Source organism: Tachypleus tridentatus, chromosome 5 (genome assembly GCF_004210375.1).
Source record: "Tachypleus tridentatus isolate NWPU-2018 chromosome 5, ASM421037v1, whole genome shotgun sequence".
In the NCBI taxonomy this organism is placed as follows: domain Eukaryota; kingdom Metazoa; phylum Arthropoda; class Merostomata; order Xiphosura; family Limulidae; genus Tachypleus; species Tachypleus tridentatus.
Window position 1 is genome coordinate 13,898,050 of NC_134829.1, and position 23,376 is coordinate 13,921,425.

General features: G+C 36.1%; 1 protein-coding gene across 2 annotated transcripts in view; it reads left to right on the forward strand.

Moving 5' to 3' along the window:
* LOC143250566 (uncharacterized) overlaps positions 1-23,376 on the forward strand; it is a 78,127-nt gene that overhangs the window by 798 nt on the left and 53,953 nt on the right. For both annotated transcript variants that reach the window (XM_076501312.1, XM_076501313.1), the window contains exon 2: positions 15,344-16,992. In XM_076501312.1, coding sequence (XP_076357427.1) covers positions 15,344-16,992 — 1,649 coding nt within the window. The remainder of the gene's footprint in view (positions 1-15,343; positions 16,993-23,376) is intronic.

Consider the following 23,376-nt stretch of genomic DNA (forward strand, 5'->3'; position numbering starts at 1 on the left):
TGAGGATTGAATAGTTGGGAGGGGAGGCAGCTAGATTCAGTAGTTAATTTTCTGTTTTTTAAGGGAGATGGGATGTACTAGATGGGTCAACATGCTTGAACTCACTTGATATGTAAATTGGAACTACTATATGTTCTGTTAGACAGGAAAAGAGAATTTGGTTTCACTTTACATATAAGTTGAATGTTAATTATGTTTCTAAACACATATCTAGTGTTTATTATATGTTTTCTCTGTTGCACTGTAATACATGCATGGGACTTGTTTAAAAAATGCCTTTTTTAAATTGAAATTTAACTTTTGCCAAGTTAAAACTATATCAAACAACAACAATTGTAGTTTCTATTTCATTTTCAAGGGTTCATTTGACTCATTTAAGATGTTCCATTTTATGCTACCATTCAAACTGCATATAAAAACTCATTTTCTTGTATTCAATTCTGACCTTTAAAATACTTATCCAGTCCTTTAACCTTCTTCAGTGTTGCAGCATCTGTCTCACCTAAATGTAAACTCTCCACAGACTTAATTCTCTATTATAAAATTAACCTTTAACTTGATCTGCTATTAGTGAATTAGGGTGATGAAGTAAAGCTGATGTGGGAAAAAGTTGGGAAATTTCCTAAAGTAAATTGCTTTTAATTTAAAAATAGACAATTTCTTAGTTCCCCAGCTATCCAGGGCACGGTCAGGGTAGATTATTCGGCGCCCTGATCGTGAAAGTGGGTTTTCTCGGGATACTCCCGTTTATCCCCACAGCACAATTTTGGGTATTTCTTTACCCAGGCCCTGAAAAGGTGATCTGTTACCCTGTGCCTTCTCTTCATTTCATGCAGAATCTAAGTTTATACATTTCCCTACTCTACCCTACTTACCTACACCTGCTTGTTATGTTAGTTTTGTTATTTTTTCCTCACTCCAAGTTAGCTTGCTCCTCCTTTTCTCCTCTGACTCTCTGGCCTTCATTGCAACTATGCCTGAATGACCCCAAGTCGACCAGCAGAAATCTACCAAGTCGCTAAGCTACCAAGTGTTTATCCTACAATTCCTGATGACTTTAACCTTCTTTCATGCACGGGCCTGAAGAGAAACAGAAGTTTCTGAGTGCCCCAGGTTTGCTTTTGGGGTCTCCCCAAAGGTCTTTAAAACCTAAATGCCTACCCAGTTTAAAATAAATAAATAAACAGGAAGAAGAATTAGATAATAGATAATTGGCTAACTAATTATATTAAGAAGAAAATAGGAGTTAAATTGCACAAGCTTAAGAATATTAAATTGATGGATAGGATGGATGATTTACTGAACTTTAAGAAACTAGGAATTTGTTAGAACATGTTGAAATGGAATTATAAGAAACAGCTATCTAATATCATTGTAACTAACAAGGTGGATTTAAGGATCACAGGACACATCTTTTCAAATTTTGAGAAAAATGAGTTAGATTCTGGTTGAAAGAGTTATATTTTTCTAACACTGATTTAGTTTCCAGCAGTAGTAGTGGATGCCAAAACTTAAGAGTAGGATCTGATTTTAAAAAAAAATAGAGTGGTTTTTAGTTTCCACTTTTCTGAATGGAGATCATGAGGAACCATATGGCCTATTTTGTTATATATGTTATATTGAGCAAATGCTTAAAGGATGTTGGTGCAAAAACACTACATAACATATGTATTTTTTTCATTTGAAGTGGGTTTGGATTAAAATATAATGCAAATATTGCTTCCTGCTGAATATCTGAACTGTCAGTAATACTATCAGATTACAATATAAAATAAATTAGTCTCACACAAAGCTTTAACAAATATTCAAATCAAAATTTGTTGTTCAAATATTAGTTTTATTTTTTAATATTCAGTGGTTTCAAATACTTTTACTGCCTTTAAATGGCCTAGACATTACTTGAATACAAAGTGCAAGGTAATGTCACCAGTTAAAACTTCAGAATATATATGTTCATATCTGTTCCTTCATCATAATGTAAAGTGGCATATTAATCAACAAAGCTAACTTCACCATAGTACATAATGCAGAATGCTACAGTTATGGTGATCTGCACATAAATGAAGTGTGATAATTTTCTCTGAGGACTTATTTGCCTTCCTCAGTTTGAACATGTGAAGCATAATTATCTCTGGGAGATTGGAATTATAGGTAAAACAACTCAGATTTTGTGAAAGATACAAATATATGTGTAACATCCTAAATACTGATTTTATTTTGCTTCAAATTTAGGAATGAAATATATAAAAAGACATATTTTTTATTGTTGAATATTTAAATACAGGTAGTGAGTATTTGAAGAGTAAATTCTACTTCCTGTTTCAGCTTTAGTATTACCACTAAAATTCTGTAAGCCTTTTTTGTTAAGTTTGCTCTCATGCTCTTAACAGATATATCTCTCATAATTTTGAATGCCCTTTACTCATTGCATAGCATGTCAATTACCAATAATTTTCCACTTTCCACCCAGTTAACTTATATGTATATTACATAAATCTTACATAAGCTCTGCTTTCCCACAATAATTCATGCTTTGTTGTTGCATGCGTGCCATTTTTCCGCTGAAACGCGGATTTCCTCGGTTTTTAAACGGCCAACGATCACCCACGAGATTCGTGTAAATTCGAGGAGAAAATATGAGCGATTTGGGGGCCTGGTAGGTGGTTTTTGAGGAGAAATCGTATTTTTTCAATGTTTATTGCAGAAAAAAAAAATCTGACCGCCATCTTGGAGGTAGTCTCGTTTCGTCTCGTTGCAGGTCTCGTGGTCTGGTATCGTGTGCATACCAGGCGATAAAATATTCTCTACGCTCCAAAGAAACAACAGCGATTGAAATGTTTAAAAGGAAAGATGTTCATTTTGATCCTGTAGACAAGAGAATGTGTAAGGACATTAGATCAGCAGCTTCAAAGTATATCTCAAAGCTGAGAAGAAAAGGCTTGAGGCCTATGGTTCTGTGAAATCTGGCCCAGCCACCTTGGCTAAAGAAAAAGTCCAGAAAGCCGCAGAGGCACAGAGAGCTGCCCATTCAGAGAAGGAGAGAAAAAAAGCTTGGAAGAGAGCACTGGAAACCCTTGTCTCAAAAAAAGAGGAAAGTAGCCAAGATTGATTAAAGGAAATTAAGTGATTTGAAATTTGACTGTAATTTATGCAGCAGAGCAGAAGTTGATATCAGTGACTGAAAAACATTTTATTATTATCTGCAGCATACAGTGCCAGTGGTTTATTTTAAAGCATATCATTAATTTTATTTTGAAGCAATGTCAAAGCTTTCCTTGATTTGCTGTTTCAGTTTGTATTGTGAAATAATGAAACATATACTGATATTGAGGTACCAGTAATTTACTGACAAGATTGTATAGATGAACAAGTTTTACTGTAGGTAGTCATGTAGAGTAATTTTAAGTAATTTGATATTTTAATGGAATACATGCAGCAGAGCAGTAGTTGTTGATGTCAGTGACTGTACAAAATTTAATTTCTGAGGCATATCACTGATACCAGTAGTTTAATATTGAACCATATCAGTAGTTGAATTTTTAAGCAATGTCATAGCTTTCCTTCATATGCTGTTTTAGTTTGTATTGTCAATTTGTGAAAGAATGGAAAATTCACTGACATTAAGGTACCAGTAGTATAATGACAAGATTGCATAGATGAACAATTTGAACTGTAGGTAGTCATGATTAGTCAAAAGAGTAATTTTATGTGATTTGAAAATTGTATGGAATATATGCAGCAGAGAAGTAGTTATTAGCAATGACTGTAAAACATTTAATTGGCAGCATACCAGTAGTTCATGATGATGATGTTATTGATGACAAAAAGGATAATAATGAAATGATTTGTATTTGAAATATTTACTGAGTTATTTTGGCTTTATTAACTCATATTACTAATATATTTTGATTTAGAAAAAAATTAAACTGAATAAATAGCAAATAAACAATCTTAAATTTCATTTATTTACTTTTTATTTTATTTGTTAATTTTAGATATTTTGATATCTTCTAAAAAATGAATGCAAATTAAAAGAATAAATCAATCTGCTAAAAACTGTAAATGAAAGTTATATGAATGACCTTGGAGTCATTCCTGATATTTTTAGAATTCATATTACTGTTTCAGCATGGAGATATTTTCAGCTCTTTGTACTTGAGTTCTTAAACTCTGTTTTTTTTGTTTAGAAAAGAAGAGGATGGGTAGCTTTCTACCCTGCGTGTTAAGGTTTGTCTCATTTTGGGATTTTTCTCTTTCAGAATATTTATTTGCTATCAGCTGTTCTTGTTCTCCTGATTATTTAAGTCAGGAAAACAAACAAGCTGAATTCATTTGCAGTACCACTCTGATGGGGCTTTCACTGGTTTAATTTTTAGTATCCCTCATGGCTCTTATATTTTAATGATGCCATGGCACATCCTGCTATGTTATAAATCATTTCTCTTGATCAACATTTCAGAATTTTACTTGCACTACTTGGTTTGGAGAAACATGCCACCATGGCTGGTTGGAGTCTCAGTATTTCATATTATTTCTGACATTAATTTCTTTCAAAATGATCAGTTAGTAATGTTTGTCATCTGCCCTGTCTCTCTTACTGCTCCTCAATGGACCTCAATAACTTTGCATATTTCTTTTGCATCTACTGACTGGGTAAAAGTAGATGTTTTTGATCCATAAGTTGTTGTTTTCTGTTCTGAATGAATATTCCATCTGCATTATTGAGAATTGTCTCAGAACACTAGGTATTTGCAGCTCTGTATAAGGTTTTAAAGTTTGTAACTATTCTTTTATTCTGTTACAGTCACAAATTCTAGATCAAGAAGTCTCAAATCTGCTTCACGAAAGAGCAGTCAAGATCTTTTATCACATCTCTTCAGGATCCTACTTAACTTCTGTATGGTTTTGAAGATATTAGGAAATTGGCAATATAAACATCATTTAAGCTATTCTTAGAGGAAACTTCTGCTAAAAGGAAATTGTGAAATTGGTTTGAAAATTTCTTCAAGTTGGCCCTTGGAGAAATATATTGTATGCTTATTTTGATATTCCTATTCATCCGTTATTTCTTAATTTTGCCATTATAGTTAGTCGGTTCATGGCCATTTCCTTTTGCTCTGTCCATTTTTTGTTCAGTAGTCTGGTGTTTGATGGTTTTTTCCAGTCACTTGACATCTGCTGTGAAGGCAAAGTCAGCTCCTTTAAATGAGTTCCCATATGAAAACATTTTTGGGGATTTTGCTTCTCAGTGGCATATATTTCCAGGCTTGTTGTCTCAAAAAATGTCTTCCTCCCTCACTAATTTTATTTATCTACAATATTGATTAAATTTTTTTTCCACCTTTTCACTGATGCCTGTCTCAGAGGATGGAATACCATTTTGAAAGTACATCTTTTTGTTCTTTTTTGTCTTAAATAAGAGTGTTACATTTATCCTTTAGAACATTTGGTAGTTCAGTATACTTGCAAAGAGTTCCTGCTCTTGTTATATTGCTACTATGCATTAATTTGCAATGATAGTTCTTTAATGGTAATGCATATTAGCAGTGATGAAAGAATTCCATCTCCCAGCCTTCAACTTGCAGGGGTCGAATTTTCATTTTTAGCTCTATTCACATCATCTATATTTCTGAGCCTTTCTTTAACCAGATATTATAAAACTTATTCAGATTGTTTTTGTAGAGTTCAACAGGTTAATACAAAGTTGTCCTTTTCTGTTTCAGTTTTCCTTTGGTTGTCTATAAGCTGGGCATTCAATTCTATTGATTAGTGTCATGTAAAATAATCAGTTTATTGAAATTCTAATTAGGTTTATTAATGCTATAGAAATTATGAACCAATTAAAATTAGTTTTTCAAATTATTACTGTTTTTTGTTTCCTAACTACCCCCCCTCGGTGTGGATTCCTGTACGTGGTGAGGGGACCTCCCAGGGAAGGTTCTGTTCTATCTGGTTACCTTCTCTGGGATCTAAACATCCACCCACGTGTTTGCCGTGCGTGGCGACCCATGAAGGGGAGGAGAGGATCCTGGTGGTTGAGGGGTCCAACCCTAACACACCACTTTGGCCTCGAATTCCTGTAGACGGGCTGCCTTTGGGTGGCCCCTGGGTCAATCGGCTGGTCCACTTGGGCTAGAGTCAACCAAGTACCAGTGTTGGAAGTTCTCAACGGGTGTTGTGGACATTGTGCCTGATACTGGTGTTTGGGTATAGTGCTCACGAAACCCTGGCGTTGCTGCATTGTCCTTGCGTGACTTTGTAGTGCATCCCCTTGTAGGGCTCCATGGTGCGTGGGGTCAGTGAGTACCAAAATTTTTTCTTTTTCCTATGGATCCTCTAAAAAATTTAAATAAAATTGTAAAAAAACGGTCAATGGGTAAGTGACCACGCCTTGAATACTCAGAACAGCAATCTTCAACATCAGTAACACACGCACCTCATTTTCTTATATTACATTCTCTTTCGAAAACCTTTAGGGCAAATGTCCCCTTTTTTATTCAAAAGGGACTAGAGGGACTTGCTGGCTCTCCAAAGTCAGTAAAGAAACTTCGATCTGGTGACATATTGGTTGAAACATCCACATCCCAACACAGTGAACTCCTCTTGAATTCAAAGGCAATTGGGGATATACCTATTGAGGTTACACCCCATACTACCTTGAATTCTTCACGAGGAGTTATTGTTGAAAGGGATTTGAAGAACGTTCCCGAGTCAGAGATTCTCGCTGGTCTCTCCACTTAAGGAGTTTCTGCAGTGAGGCGCATCTCCACTCGCAAAGATGGAGTTACACTGCCAACATATACCCTCGTTTTAACATTTACTTCACCACGTGCACCTGCCACCATCAAGGCAGGTTATCTCATTTGCAGGGTTCGGCCATACATACCAAACCCTCTTCGATGTTTCCAATGTCAGAGATTCGGCCACTCAAAGACATCTTGTCGTGGTTCCCTAACATGTGCTCGTTGTGGAGGCAAGGACCACGATGCCTATGACTGTGACATAAACCCACATTGCGTAAACTGCAATGGTTCTCATCCCTCTTACTTTCATTTTTGCCCAAAATGGTTGGAGGAAAAAAGAGGTGCAGAATTTGAAAACGACACATAACATTAGTTATCTTGAGGCTCAGAAATTGCTGTCCACAACTCCATCTCGGACATATGCTGCTGCACTTCATTCCACAACTACAGTGGGAGTGCAGACAGATCTCTCTGTGCCTCCAAGAGAATCATTTTCAAAACAAATGAAAAGCCTTTTGACCTCCGTGGTTAAAAAGGTTGATGAATCGACTTCCACACCCATCTCTGTTCCTCCCATACCTTCCAACAAACCTCAAGATCCATGTCCTTCAGTTTCAAATACAGGCATTTCTTCTGATACATCTTTTTCTCCCACCACAAGAGACAAAACAATTATTCGTTCGCATCCTCAGTCACTGGATTCCCTTCCAATAACAAAACCTGCCCACCCACCCAGAGCAGGATCCATGGAGGTTGATAGACCTCCTCCGACTAAAGACAGTAAAGAAAAAAACGCGTGGTCGTAAACCGAAGGGTTCTCCAGCCACTTCACCTACCCGTTCTTAAAATGGCCACCTTGATACAATGGAACTGTCGAGATTTACGTTCTAATCTGGATGATATCAAAACGCTGATTGCTTCCTACCATCCTGTTTGTCTTTCTTTACAAGAAACATTTCTCAAAACTGCTGATACTGTCTCCATTCGGCAGTTTTCTCTGTACAGAAATCACAGGTTGTGTGATGGTCGAGTACATGGAGGAGTGGCACTGTTGGTTGATCAACACGTGCCCACCCTGTCTTTGTCACTCAACACACCCTTGGAGGCTGTAGCCATCTGTGTTTCCTTGGGTCATACCATCACTGTTTGTTCTCTGTACCTGTCCCCTGGAGAGACATATGATCAATCAGATCTTGATGCTCGTTGAACAGTTGCCATCTCCATTTCTAATCCTAGGGGATTTTAATGGACGTCATCCCCTCTGGGAAGTGCTATTATTGATGTGAGAGGCCGATCTGTAGAGCGGATGCTCTCTGATCACAACCTTTCTCTTTTCAATACTGGTTCTTCCACTTACTTTCATGCACCTAGTCAGTCCTTTACCATTATTGATCTCTCAGTTTGCTCCCCTTCATTATTCTCCCATTTTCATGGAGGGTTGACAGTAATCCACTAGGCAGTGATCATTTTCCCATCCTTTGAGAGAGACTGGCGTGGTCGATGCCACCCTACCTGCGTGCCCCGTGGAAGCTGGATCAGGCAGACTGGTCCACTTTCACTGCTCTCGCAGAACTTGATCCTGCCATCGTAAATCAGCCATCAATAGACGACTGTGTAGCAGCGGTAACTGACTGTATTACACATGCAGCTGCTCAGTGTATTCCTAAAACCTCGACACGCTTCCACGATATCCTCGCCTGTGGTGGAATCCTGCTTGCCACTTAGCACGGAAGGCTCAAAAGCGGGCCTGGGATACTTTTCGTAGATATCCCACACTTTCAAACCGGGTTGCTTTCCAACGGGCCGTGCACGCAGCTAGGTGGGTAAGACGCCAAAGCCAGAAGGAATCTTGGATTAAGTTCACAACCAGCATATCTTCTAAGACCAGTTCCAAGATCATATGGGACAGGATTCGAAAGGTTAATGGGCACTACAATTCTGTCCCCCTCTCGATCTTACTCTCTGATGGTCAGGAGGTGACTGATGTTCGAACATCGCTAACACTCTAGGTGAAAGCTTTTGCCGGGTATCTAGCATTTCTGCTTGTTCCTCCACCTTCCTGGCCATCAAGACTCGGGCAGAGCGATCACCTCTTTCCTTTCGAACCGACTGTTTCTTTGACTATAATTGTCCCTTTACCCTGGTGGAACTAAAATGGCCCTTCATCGGTCTGCCAGTACGCCTGTTGGACCTGATGATATTTATTATGACATGCTGCACCATCTATCTCCTGCTTCTCTTGATGTCCTTCTGATTGTTTTCAACCGGATCTGGCAGGAGAATGTTTTTCGTGATGCCTGGCGCCAGACTATTATTTTACCTTTCTCTAAGCCAGGGAAAGATCCCAAGATTCCTTCAAACTACCGTCCAATTGCTTTGACGAGCTGTCTCTGTAAGACATTAGAAAGGATGGTTAATGCTCGTCTTGTTTGGTTCCTTGAATCAAACAACCTCCTCTCGCCCACCCAGTGTGGGTTCCGTCGACAGCACTCCACCACAGACCACCTAATTCGTCTTGAAACATCTATCAGAGAAGCCTTTCTCAACCACCAACATCTTGTATCAATATTCTTTGACATAGAGAAGGCTTACGACACAACATGGAGGTATGGCGTTTTGCGAGACCTCCATACATATGGGTTACGTGGCCATCTACCCATGTTTATTAAAAATTTTTTAATGGATAGGAGATTCCAAGTTCGTGTGGGTTCAACACTTTCCCATTCTTTTGTACAGGAACTTGGAGTCCCTCGAGGCTGTGTATTGAGTGTTACACTCTTCAGTATAAAGATAAATGCCATCACTGAACAACTCCCTCTCACTATTGCGAATGGGCTGTATGTCGACGACTTTCACATCTAATGTCAGTCGTCAAACATGAGATATATTGAGCGGCAACTACAAACCGCCCTCAATTGTGTACGGAAGTGGACTTTGGCGAACGGCCTTAATTTCTCTCTCTCCAAAACTGTATGCATGCACTTTTGCCGTCAATGGGGTATTCACCCTGATCCTTAACTTCATATCGGTGAAGTTTTGCTGCCAGTGGTCCCGGAGACCAAGTTCTTGGGGCTTATCTTTGATCATAAACTGACCTTTATACCACACTTAAAGCAGCTTCGGGTCAAATGCACAAGAGCACTGAACATCCTCCGTGTTCTCTCTTCTACCAGTTGGGAGGCAGATCGCTGTTCAATGTTAAAGGTATATCGTGCTCTTATTAGATCGAAACTCGATTATGGATCAATGGTCTATGGCTCTGCCAGACCCTCGGCCTTAAGGATGCTGGACCCCATTCACCACCAAGGACTTCGACTCTGCACTGGGGCTTTTCGCATTCTCTCCAGTTCAAAGTATATACATTGAATCTCATGAACCTTCTCTACACCTTCGCCGTTTGCAACTATCTTTACAATATACTTCGAAACTTCATTCCTTACCAAAGCATCCCACCTGGAAATGTGTTTTTCTTCCTTGGTGGGCAGTACTTTTTCAGAACAGACGATCTGTCATTGCTCCGTTTGGCCTTCGCATCCGGGTGCAATTGGATGAATTGGGTCTGTCCTGGGATAACATTGCAGATTCCACAGGTTGGCCCATCCCACCATGGCTTATTACAGCCCCCAAATGTGATCTTTCTTTCAATCACCTAAAAAAGGCAGATACTCCAGATTGGAAGTACCGTCTTTTATTCAATGAATATCTTTCAAACAATCATTCAGTTCCCATTTATACAGATGGTTTCAAATCAGGTATTTCAGTGGGCTCTGCTATGGTTTGCTATGGGTCAGTAGTTGCGTGCAGAATCCCTTCTACAGCTTCTGTGTTCACTGCTGAACTGTATGCCATATCTCTTGCCCTGGATCATATTGCAGCTGAGCAGTACTCCAACTGCACTATTTATACTGATTCGCTTAGTTCTATACTTGCCTTGGAATCGCTACACGTTAGCTCACATTCTATTCTCGCTGATATTCGAAACAACTGGCCCATTTCTCATTAGCAGCTACTTCAATCCAGTTTTTCTGGATACCAGGCCATGTAGGTATTCGCAGGAACGAGCTTGCAGACATGGCAGCTAAATATGTCTGCTTCAGCACCATCACTCCTATGCCTATTCCATACATGGACTATTGTGTTGTCTTCAAGGCTCAGCTCCGTGCCAGCTGGCAGTCCACTTGGAGTGAGCAACGGGACAACAAACTTTTTCAAATCAAACCCAAAATTGGACTTTGGCCATCTAGCTTCCGTAAAGTTCGAAGGAGGAAGTTGTTCTCACTAGGCTACGATTGGTCACAGTTTTTAACTCATCATTTTCTTTTATCTGGAACTGATGCACCAATGTGTAGTTTGTGTAACACTCAAATCACTATCAGCCACGTTTTACTTTCTTGCCATCGTTACAATTCTCAACGACGGCAATATTTTAAGCATATTTTTTCCCAGGGTCAGTCTGTAACATTGGACAGAGTTATTGGTGATGGTGACTCTGTCCACCTTGATAATGTTTTTAATTTTTTAATGGCCATTAATCTTTTTAATCTCACTTAAGTGTTGCATATTTATTCATTACACCTTTTTAATTGTGGTTCCTTTTTCACAGTTTTAATCTCTCTCCTTCAATTTGACATTGGACAATGGCCAGAACATTAAATAACTCGACACCAGGACTGGAAAGGCCAACTTCAGGTGACTAACGCTACTGTTTGAACTACTCGTTAGTCGTCCTGGCGAGTTGTTATTATACTTTTGCTGCATATCATTTCACACTTTTACTACTTAACTTTTTAGTACTGGCCATATTGACTCATAACCCAGAACCAGGACTGGAAAGACCAACTTCAGGTGACTGACGGTGGTTTTTATACTTACCTGTTAGTCTTCCTGGCGGGTTATGATCATTATCATTCTGCTACAGGTAGTTCTTTACAACTTTGTTGACTGGATGTCAACATTGGTTTTTACGCCATTTTCTGTTTTAATTGCCGTTTTGCTTTTATCTTCAATTACTTTTACAAATTTTACTCCATTTACTTGACTTTTATCTTTTTACTGGACATTTGGCTACTCATTATTACGATTTTGCGGAGTGTCTTTTAAAACTTTTATTCTTTTACATTTTGATAATAGCTGCTATGACACATAACCCGGAACCAGGACTGGAAAGGCCAACTTCAGGTGATTGACGGTGGTTCTTGAACTTACCTGTTAGTCTTCCTGGTGGGTTATGATCATACCTTTTTGCTAGAGTAAATACCTTACAAGTTCTTATACTCTGCCTTCTATCTTAACATTGTAGACTAGGTGTCAACATTGGTTTTATACTTTTATGTTTTACCTTCATTTCCATTTACGTCTATTACTACATTTATTTATTTATTTTTTTACATTTTTACCGAATGTCTGGCACAGATAGCCTCGCTGCTTTGTGCCATAAAACACTAAATCAATCAATCAATCTAACTACCCAAAGTTGTTGAAATATTGGTGGTATAATTTTTGAGTAATCCAAGGTTGTTGAACTTAATCATTTAGTGTTGTGGCTTATCTCTTAATTTACTGGTCCACATTTGTGCTCTCCACTTTTCTAGTGATTTATACTTTTAGACAATCATGCTCTCCACAATTGTGTCATCTACCACCAGAGGACCACTTCCTGTTATCTTTTTGTACACATTTTCCATGCAAATCTCAAGTGTTCATCATCAACAGCTTTATTACTGGCTGATATATGGTCCTTTATTAAATAAGCTGAATTATCTTTTAGAAGCTAAAATTGTGTCACATTCTTGTGTATGTTTTTTTCTAGTCATCTACTAGTGTTGTTTAGCTATCTTCAGGGTATAATGCATTAGAAATTCTGGTTTCTGTCTTTCTCTATCTGCTGTATTGATTACTTTATTTTTCATACTCTTATTTCATGATTGTGAGTTGTCTACATTTTTTTCTATTACAGACTACAAAGTTGCCTTCACTATCACCTTTAGGTGGCACAGCAAAGTTCACGAGTCAAGCTTAAAACACTATAAACCTTGATTAATGAATCTAACACTACACCCTTCCCTTACTCTAAACCAGTATTGCCAAGAAACAATAATGTGAATAAAGATAACAACAAATCTCTCCTTCTTTAGGTGAACGTGAGAACAATGATAGCATCAAGCAAGAGATACACTCAAGTTACTCGGGCCTTGAATTTAATGTAACCATGAAAGTAAAAGTATAAAGAAAATGTGGTAGAAACTGAAGGGATACATACTAAAATACATCTGTGGAAAACAACAGAAGATCATGGGTAACTGAAAACTGTGAAAATTCCATGTAAAATTTGCTCTCTCAAGCCTCAAACCAACTTAAATATACAATAAACTCACAAGTTTCTGACACCAAAAACTGATTGGTTCTCATTAGATCAACTGGCCAATGGGCAGTAAAGATCAAGGGTGACTAGGTTTTCAACTGTTTGCTGATTCAAAATGTTGTTATTGGTATAAGAAGATTGGAGAAGTACTTAATCCTCATTTAGCCTAGTCTGCCCCTAAAGGAAAGTGAAAAGTATTAATGCACTTGAGTGCTTTTGTGCATCCACTTGAACTGTGAAAAACAACATAGTTTTAAGATTTTAATTTTAACTATAAGAGTAAAAACATAGTATAACTTTCTACTTTACAGTCAATATGACTGGGCTGTGGTTCAAAATGTTATTACCTAACCATCAGTAATTATTTAGTAATGGTATAATTTAAACAATGATGACTATTATTATGTAGTGCTTGGTTGTAATCAAGGCTCAAAATTGTAAAAAATATACATGATCGTGCATGCATAGTAGTAATAGCATAAAAGTGTTGAAATTTTGAAACATTTTTTTCATCTTGTATTTAGTAACCATGCACTGTTCTTACTCATAGCCTGCATTGAATGAATAAATAATTCTTTATCGTGGTATAAAACAGTTTATTCAAATAGGCCATTATCAACTCATAACTGGAACTTTCTCAGTAAGGTAAAACATGTAAAAATAAGTTATTGGAGTAATATATTCAAAAGGACTGCTCAATTCTATGGATTAACAGTGTAAATAAAATACCAGGTAAGATGGTTAAATAGCCAATTTATGATGATGCAATCTGTAATATTTGCTTTCATGCAACAAGATACCAGTGCAGGTTATAAAAATCACAATCAACAGAGGAAAAAGAAGAGAAACAGAAGATAAATGTAGCAACAAATTAGCATAATTTTATAGATTCCCATTATCATCATGCCATGTAACAGATACTTGTCAGTTCAGTAATGGAAAAGAGGAGAGCATCTAGCAGTAACTTAGTGTTAATAAGTGAAAATAACCATGTCTTGAGTCATCACTGACTATCAAGTTAGAGCAAAATTGTATAAACAATTGCTAGTTGACTTGTAATAAGTATAAAAGCAGTGTTTGCCCAAGTTTGGTCATTAGTGCAAGGATAAGGAAGGAAGTGTTAATTTGAGGCATCATTAGATTGTTTTGAAATGATCCTTTATATCAAGTATTATGGAAGGGGATAGTTCCCAATGTGTAAGTGAAATGAGCATCATTGAAAAAGTTCTTACTTTTTTAATTACTTCAGTAGGCTTTAATATATGAATCTATGCGATTGGTGAAACTAACACGAAAGAAAAAGTACAATGTAACTCACAAAACATAAAAACTAGTTTGCTTTATGCACTATGATCAATTTCCAACCCTTTCCAAAAAAATATGTCACCAGAGTTAACAAAACTTTAAATAATTCTCCCTAACAATGACAAGTAACCAATGAAAGGCCATTAAATATCTTTGACAGTGCAATTTTAGGGTAGTTCATTTGATACAAGTTACTATTACATATTGCAACTGTAGGAGAATGGTACAGATACTACAGTAAAAAGGTAAGATTAATGAAGAAGAAGAATGAATAATTGGATAAAAAATAGTGCAGTAAAACTATTAGTTATTTATTTAAAACAGTGGTTCCCAACCTTTTTTATGCTCCACATTCCTAAAAAAAATTTTAATATGTTCACGCACCCCTCACAGTAATTATTTATTTAAGAATAAAGGTGAAGGTGGCCAAAACAAATGTTATCTCACACCCCCTAGAATGCTATCTTGCACCTCTGGTTGAGAACCACTGATTGATATGAACTGTGTCTAACACAACTAACTAAATTTTAACTGACTCTGACATGTATAGTCCATTTATAGAGCAAGCAGTTAGAAAAAGTTAACCCTTATAATTAGACAAAATGCCTAAACAATAACAATGTATAAGAAACATTACAGTTATAACAATTCTTTAATGAAGAAATAACTAATGATCAATATGAAGTAATTAATATAATATTATGTAAGAAATTGTTTAATGTTATTGAATATAAGAAAGTGGCATATGAAATTATTTGTTAGGGTACAAATTTAAGCATTTATGTAAGTTGCTATTTAAACTGTTAATTTTAGTGCATTACTCAATATATAATATATTCATTGTTCTGAAATGTGTTTATTGGTTGTTTTGGGTTATTTACTTTATTTAAGAATTAGTTTGTTTCTCCAAAGTTTTGTATTTTGTTATTGGCAGGAAATAAAACTAAGAGAGAAGCACAAAGGTATGAACATGGCATGAAAAAGAAAAAGAAGAAACACAAAACAGCAGATAAACCAACTATGAAGAAGTCACATTCAGAGAAAAGGAGACAAAAATATGATAAGCAAGTTGATCATTCAAAGTACTCAATTCCAAAACATTCTTCTGAGAAAGAGTTGGAGACTAAAGAATTCAAACCTTCTAATACTTTGAAAAATTCTGTTGATGTCCAGGCTTGTGCTAAGGATGCCCATCAAATATGTTGTGGTAAAATTGTCCACTTGCCATTTTACTGCAGGATTCACCAACTTGATGATGATTTTCAGGAAAAGAGTGTTTGTAGTACAAGCCACTTTAAAGGGACAGAACTTAAGCAAATTCCTGGAGAAGCTTTTCAAAGAAAATTTATTGAACAGGATCTAATTAAGCAAGTATCACAGACAGGAGTAACTGAAAATTTGAATAAACTGCATTCAAGTAATGTAACATCCAAGGATGGTAGTCAGTGGTTATTAAAGAAGATGGGTTTGAGTGAAGTGGATAGGCCAATAGCAAACACTTTTGTAGAAGACAAACATATCATTACACAAGGGTATTTTGTAAGCCCAGTTGACATGACATATAAATGCAGAAACAAAGAACAACAACAAAAACAAAGTGTCAATGAACCAAACTGTACTTTCAATGTTATTTGTGATGACCTTGAAGTCTGTAAAGGAACTGTTCCATTTACTGATACAAATAGAACTTTCTCTGTAAGCCCACAAAATTGCAAAAAATCTGAAAATGTACAACTCAGCAGTGTTTGGAAGAAGTTTTCTGAAGAAGAAGGAAAAAAAGATTTATTAACAAAAACCTGGAAGAAGAAGGAAACTTGTACTGCTTGTACCTCAGGAGATCTTAAGCCTCAGGATACTTTATGTATTGGAAAACATAATAGGAAAACAACAGGTTATGGTAAATGTGACAAGATGTTACTTACAAAGTATTCCAAATCTAGCAAAGAAAAAGAGAAAATTATCAACAAAAAAATAAAATGTGAGGTCAGTGATATCAGAGTTCCCATGGAAACAAATCCAAAGTGCCCTGTATCAAAACAGTCTTATAGTCACAGTGTCATACCAAACAGTGGGGTAGTGAGAAAGAGGCTTGAATCAAGGACAAACCAAATTAAACACACACCAATATCATCTTCACAAAGCAAAAATCATTCACTACAGCAAGGTAGGGTTAATATATCTCATAGAAAGATAGGACTAAAATCTGTTGAGAAATTGGAAGAAAAAAATATTCCACAAGTAGGAGAGATGGCAGTGACAGGTAAATATACATTTAAAAATATCTGTAGCCAATGTAACAAGAAAATTTCCTGTTGTGAGAACACTGGTGTTCAGTGTAAACAGGAATTACGTGTGAAAGTATGTCATCATCTAGCTGATTCAAAACCTGTTAAAGAGATAGAGCTCTCACAAAAGATATCCCGTTTATTGCCTTCCTCAGACTTTGAACATCTAAAATATGGTAAATACATAAGGAAAGAAACTGACCCAAATGGTGGAGCCTCTTTGTTGCACATGTACTGGGATGAGATTTGTCATCTCAGTAATTCTGAAATGGAAGATCTTGCCCAGGAATTCCTTCAGGTATGTAACAGTTAATAATAGTTTCTTTTTTATTTTATTAAAAATAATATAAAATATTTTTTCTAGGAATGGTAGTACAAATCTCATATAGTTGTTATTTCTGTCTCAGTATGTACATGTTGAAACAATAGTCAAACTTATAAATAGAAAGGTATAACATAAATGTTAGTTCTTAATGTACAACAATGAATATTAAACTTTTTTGTGAAGAACTTGTTTTTCAATTTGTTGGTGAAATTACATCTATTCCATAACTATGTTTGTGCTGTCAAAAATTGTGGTTGATTTTGAGTGTGAAATGGTCTGAACATTTCTTTGTATAATAGTATTTTCAACCTAAATAGTATTTCAAACAACATGATATAAAGATCCAAGTCAAAGACTTAGAATCTGTCAGCAGTATGAACCACCTACATGGTGATTTTTAATTGAATAGTACAATGTACTATTATTTGTAAAATACTGCCACAGCTAAAAGCATGAAATGTGTTCACCAGTATACTGTGAACTTGAATCTTATGCTTTACATTGCTTGTAGGAGATATTTTCAGTTTATTTTCACATGATTGGTTATTTTTATCTAAATTTTAGCCTGTGAAAGATGAAAATACAGTTGCAGCTACATAAAAGGTAATTGCATTGAGAGACGAATACTGAGATATGTGCATCATGCTGGCCAATTCTTACATATCAGATGCTGTTTGAGTGTCATGATGCATCACTTTGCACACCACATTCAACATGATGTTTTGTATGGCAACATGAATTTCATTTAGTGTTAGCTGTAGTTAATAAATGTCAGTGCTACAAAAATTAACTAACTGAAATTAGTGTTTTAAGTTATTCCTACAATCAGTTAATGAAAATTAACTCAATCAATTGTCACAAAATTAAAATGACTTTCTGATTATCCCAACTATCCAAGTATTTGAAATATTGCCGTTATGCATCTTTTTAAGTGCAGAGTTGTATAATGAAAGAGTGAGGACTGTTTTGTGAGCTGAGAATCTGGGATTTGGTTCCCATTGCCTCTGAACTTGTTTGCCCAGTCTTTGTAATTGCAAAGCTACTGGGGGCATATGCTGCTGTTGCTGATTTTGAACTATTACACAGAGAGAATTGCAACTCTGTGTCTACTTAGTGTTAAATAAAGTGCAAATAAGCTATTTTTTTATATTGTTTAATGTTTGTAATACATTTTTGTTTTCAAACATTAGTGAATAATAGTTGTACATCTTTACCACTAAATGTTTCTGTTCTTATTTGACTTTTTAATTACCATAACATCATTTTTAAGGTTGTTTTGAAATCAATACAGCTGGAATCTTCAACAGTCCAGTTAAGGCCTTATGCCAGTAACCCATTATTTCTAAGCTAATACAACTATATGAATATCAGTTAAACATTGTTATGGTAAATTTTCATACCTTGGCTTTTTCCAGAAATTAAATGAAATAATATAATAATAGACTTCACATGTTTCTTTTCATCAACATTTATATTAAAGACACCTGCAGCTCTCAAACTTCCAGAATCTGTTTTTTATTGTTTATAAGTTAGAATCTCATGAAAAATTGTTTTAAATATTTCGTTGATGCCTAAAATAAACTAAAACACGTGGTGTAGCTCTATAAATAATGACTTTGAAATAAATGATTTTTGATAATAAGTGATTAAAACTATTTAATATTAATTTTAAAAAGTGAAATACTTGTGTTTCACTGTTTGTTTTCATGAACACTTACTAGAATTAGAAGTATAAGCTTTGAAATCAGCAATTATAATCCAATTGAGCTAATCATTTACAGAATGTATTAACATTATTTTAACATGTTTTGGTTACTTTGGGACTATATTGTTAATAGTGATTAATCCAAATTGTTATGCTATTATAGTGGAAGTCTCTTCTTACATGTGAAAATACTGAATATGTGGTTGAAATGTTACACAGCAAACCTTTTTAAGAAATGATTTCCAAACTTTATGATATAAAATTAACTAAAGTTTTACTGCAAAAAGCAAATGAGGAATACATGCCAGGTCTATAATTTAATAAATAGATTATATATAGTGTACTTCTAACATGTTGCTGGTATAAAATATGGTTTTTAATATCTTACTATGATCATCAATTTAATGTTGTACTTATAAAAGAGGAACCTGAAGGTCAGAGCATTTGCTGTGTGATTGAAAAGGCACGGGATCAAACCTGTTGACACCAAACTTGATCCAAACACTTGAAATGTATTTAGGAGGTTTTAGAGATTACACAAATATTATTTGAGGTTTTTGGGACAAAAAATAGTTTTTTTTATCATAACATGAAATCACTTTGCACTCGGACTAGTAACAAAACCGATTCAATATTTTCACCAACAGATCTTTATTAACAATACTTCATTTAAAAATCTGATTTTTATGTACAAAAATTTGCAAATTTTACTAAAAGGTTACTAGATTTTGTGAAGATCCACATACTGCCTCAAAAGTTATAGTATAAATAATTAACTTGTACAAATACATGTATAAACTTGTGTATATTATACCAAGCTCATTGTGAAAGGGCTAATTACATAAAGATATTTTTATTAACCAGGCCATGCATCAATTTCAACTGTAATGAAACAATTTTAATTGTTCATTATGAAATATTTATATTCACAAAATCCAAGTTGCACAATAAATTGAAAAAACTTTATAGAAAGATGACACTTCTAGCTTTTAATTCCGAAAAAACATATTTTCTGGTAGGTATCTAACTTTTCAGCAGTCTCATGTTTATTTAAAATAGTTGTCAAATTAGCAAATCTTTCTTGAGTCATTGTTGATGTAATATAATTTGTTATGATTTGCAATTTGGAAAATTACATTTCTCCTGGTGCTGCTGATAATATAATAATTCTTAATACAACAAACTTTCATAAATACTAAATACAAATTATTTTCCAGTGGTATGACAGTCTTGTCATGGTGATTATCAGCTGTCTGTATGCAGTGCATATGTTGCACCTGTACACAAAATAACCATGGTTAATAAGGAAGAATTCAAAGTTTAAATATTTCTTGACAAAGTTTTTTATTTATGCACTTTTCTCAAAACAAGAGTTTATAATCTCAGTTCCAAGTCAATAGTCTCTCATTAATTTCTCAGTGTAAGGTATTGGTAGTCTGTAACCCTTTACAAAGTGTTTTTTGATGCAATAAGAGAAAGCTTGGTATTCATGATTCTTTGTAGAAATAAAAACTAATAAACTACACTAGTGAAAGCATAAGATGCAAGTGATCTACAATTATTACATGCTTTAATTTCACTTAAAATCATTTCTTATATAGCCATACTGGTTACAACCTGCAATGAACTGGCATCCCATCCAGGGAGAATGCATCACCATTCTCAACTGCTTGTGTCACTTGAAACTGGAGATCAAAAGTACTGTCTCTGTACTTTTGCAAAAGAACCTAAAGTATTTGACTTTGCATTCTGATACGGCACTTCTCTCTTCTCACTAAATTACCTTTTCCCATTTTGTGCAAACTTTTTTGTAATGCATGCCACTAGCTTTCCGCAACCCCATTCCCCATTAGAATTAAAGATTCCAACATGTCTTTCATGCAAATCAACATGCATAATCTCCACCAATAAGGGAGCAACATTATCAGATCATTATTTCTTATCTGGTAGTGCTCAAGATTTGAGATTTTTTTTCCTTTTTCCAGTTCTGTTGTGGAGTGGTTTATCTTGTTTTAACTTACACTTTATTTTATTTCATTTGTTTTCAAGAAATTTTTACTTTCATTTTGAAAGCATGCATTTACCCAAGGTTTGCCAGCAAATCTTTTGCTTGTTTACTTGATGACATACATGAATTCTGAAGTTAACATTACCACTTTGGGTTCATCTTATTCATTTGATGCAACATACTTCATGCCACAGGTGTCAGTGATCTGTTGGGGGATTTATTAGCATTTATTCGCAAGGAGAGTGAGTATTATATGGAACAACCTTTGTCTTCTCTCATTGCCCCTCTTTCTCCTGAGCCCTTAAATTTGGACATGCTGATGAGAATTTCAATCATTTCTCCCACTCTGTCTGAGAATTCCCTTCACAGTCATTGGCTTTTTTGGATTTTATTTCTTTGTGTTTGTGATGTTTTGTCTTTTATGTTTATTATGACCCTTTTACATGGTTCTGTCTCCCAACCTAATTTAGTTTTTCCCACATCCCATCTGTCATCTTTGGCTCTAGCTTGCAAATGTAATTTCTTTGTTGTTGGAACCTTTAGGGTCATGACACTATATTGTCACAGACATGGGTTCTTATTTATGAGACCTTTGTATGACCCTGATTTTGAGACATCATGTGTTGAGCATGATTTCACAGTCTTTGGAGTCAAGAGTCACTTCAGTCCAACAACAATTCACCCTATCTCATGTGGTGTCCTGTTTATCCCAGTCAGGTTTGAGCATGGCATCGATTCATGTATCCTAACTCTCCCTTTTTCAGTCCCTGTCTGTTCCTTCTTCCCACAGTGCCACTGTTTTGTTGTTTTCATGATGGTGGATGGTATGTCAACAGTGATTCTGATGATTACCTGATGGGTTTGGGTCCAGTGGGAGCTTCACTGATGGTCTTTGTTCATTGGTGGAGCCCTTTTATATCCAAAGTTCGGGTTCACATAGTATTGTTAGAAGATTTTGTCATCCCATTTCTTACTCCTCTTCCATTATCCAGTGTGCCTGTTTCCTTTCCACCTCCTCAGGATCTCTTTTCAAGCCAATGTCTTTCAAGGCAGTACAAAACACACAACAAGCTATTGAACCTGCTCCATGCAGTTCAGGGAGATTTTAATTTCTGCCTCTTTGTAGTTTCCATAAAGAGTAGGGACTGGAGTCTTGTCGTCAACGTGCCCTATCTCAGTTAGTGCATTCACACCATGCCATACATTTTGGTAAACTTTTTCTCTGGGTCTTTGGATTACCAAGGCTTACGTATTATGGGGTGGTGTACCAGTTTTGTGCTTTACCCTTCTGACTGGCTTTGGCACCATGTCATTCGTTGGATGGTACAGACCTTTACTTTATATCTTTGTGCCTTGGGGTTGCATGCTTATTTCTGTGTGGACAAACTGGCTTTTTCTCACTCATTTCAAACAGGAACTGGCCTGTCCTACTAATTAGCTTCTTCTAGTTGCTGCTTGGGTTGGCTGTTTTATGAAGTTGGAGAAATCCAGTTGTTATACCCAATACCTTATTCATTTAGGCATTTTCTTCCATGCCCATCTCAATTATGACCTACCTTTTCCTCTCTGTTCCATGGAACTAGCAACTTGGAATGCCCTTCTGCTCTTTCACTTTCTACTTGTGCAGTGGAGGTTCTATCACTTTTGGGTATGTGGTCTTCAATACCTCCTTCCATACCTCTTAGTTGAGCTTAACTCATTATTACCCTTCCTTCTGATCATAGTTGGAAAAGATGCATCCTTTGGCAGGTATCCTGCTTCCTCTTCCATATCCAGATTTACATCTATTCATGGATTCATTTCTTCAGAGCTTGGGTGCATCAATCATTAGTCTATGTCAGAACATTCTCTTCCTATCAGGTCCTTTGCTGTTTGTCTGGCTTTAGATCATTTCCTTTCTATCTCCATGGGTCAGTTGATCATTATACGTTTTGTTTTTGAATTTTGCACAAAGCTACTCGAGGGCTAATCATTATACACTAAGAGTACAATAGTGGTGGCTCATGCCAATCGCCAAGGGGGCACCCAGTTGAGATTCCTGGATTTTCTAACCTCAGATCTCCTCTTTTGGGCCCATTATCATCACAATATCAAGAGTGTGGAAATTAGCTAATGCCACTCCTGTGTTTAACACTTTCATGCCCCTCAATGTGGATTTCTGTACATGGTGAGGGGACCTCCCAGGAAAGGTTCTGTTCTTTCAGTTTACCCCCTCTGGGATCTAAACATCCACCCACATGTTTGCCGTGCTTGGCAACCTGTGAAGTGGAGGAGAGGATCCCGGTGGTTGAGGGGTCCAACCCTAACAAACAACTTCGACCTAGAATTCCTGTAGACAGGTGGCCTTTGGGTGGCCCACCTTGGGTCAGTAAGATGGTCCACTTAGGCTAAGGTCAACCAAGTACCAGTGTTGGATATTCTCAACAGGTGGATGTTGTATCTGATGCTAATGTTTGGGTATAGTGCTCAGAAAACCCTGGTATTGCTGCAGTGTCCTTGTTTGACATTGCAGTGCCTCCCCTTGTAGAGCTCCATGGTGGGTGGGATCAGTGGGCACCAAAATTTACCTTTTTTTATGGATCCTCCAGATAAGATCTTAAATAAAATAGTGAAAAAAACAGTCCATAAGTAGACAACCATATTT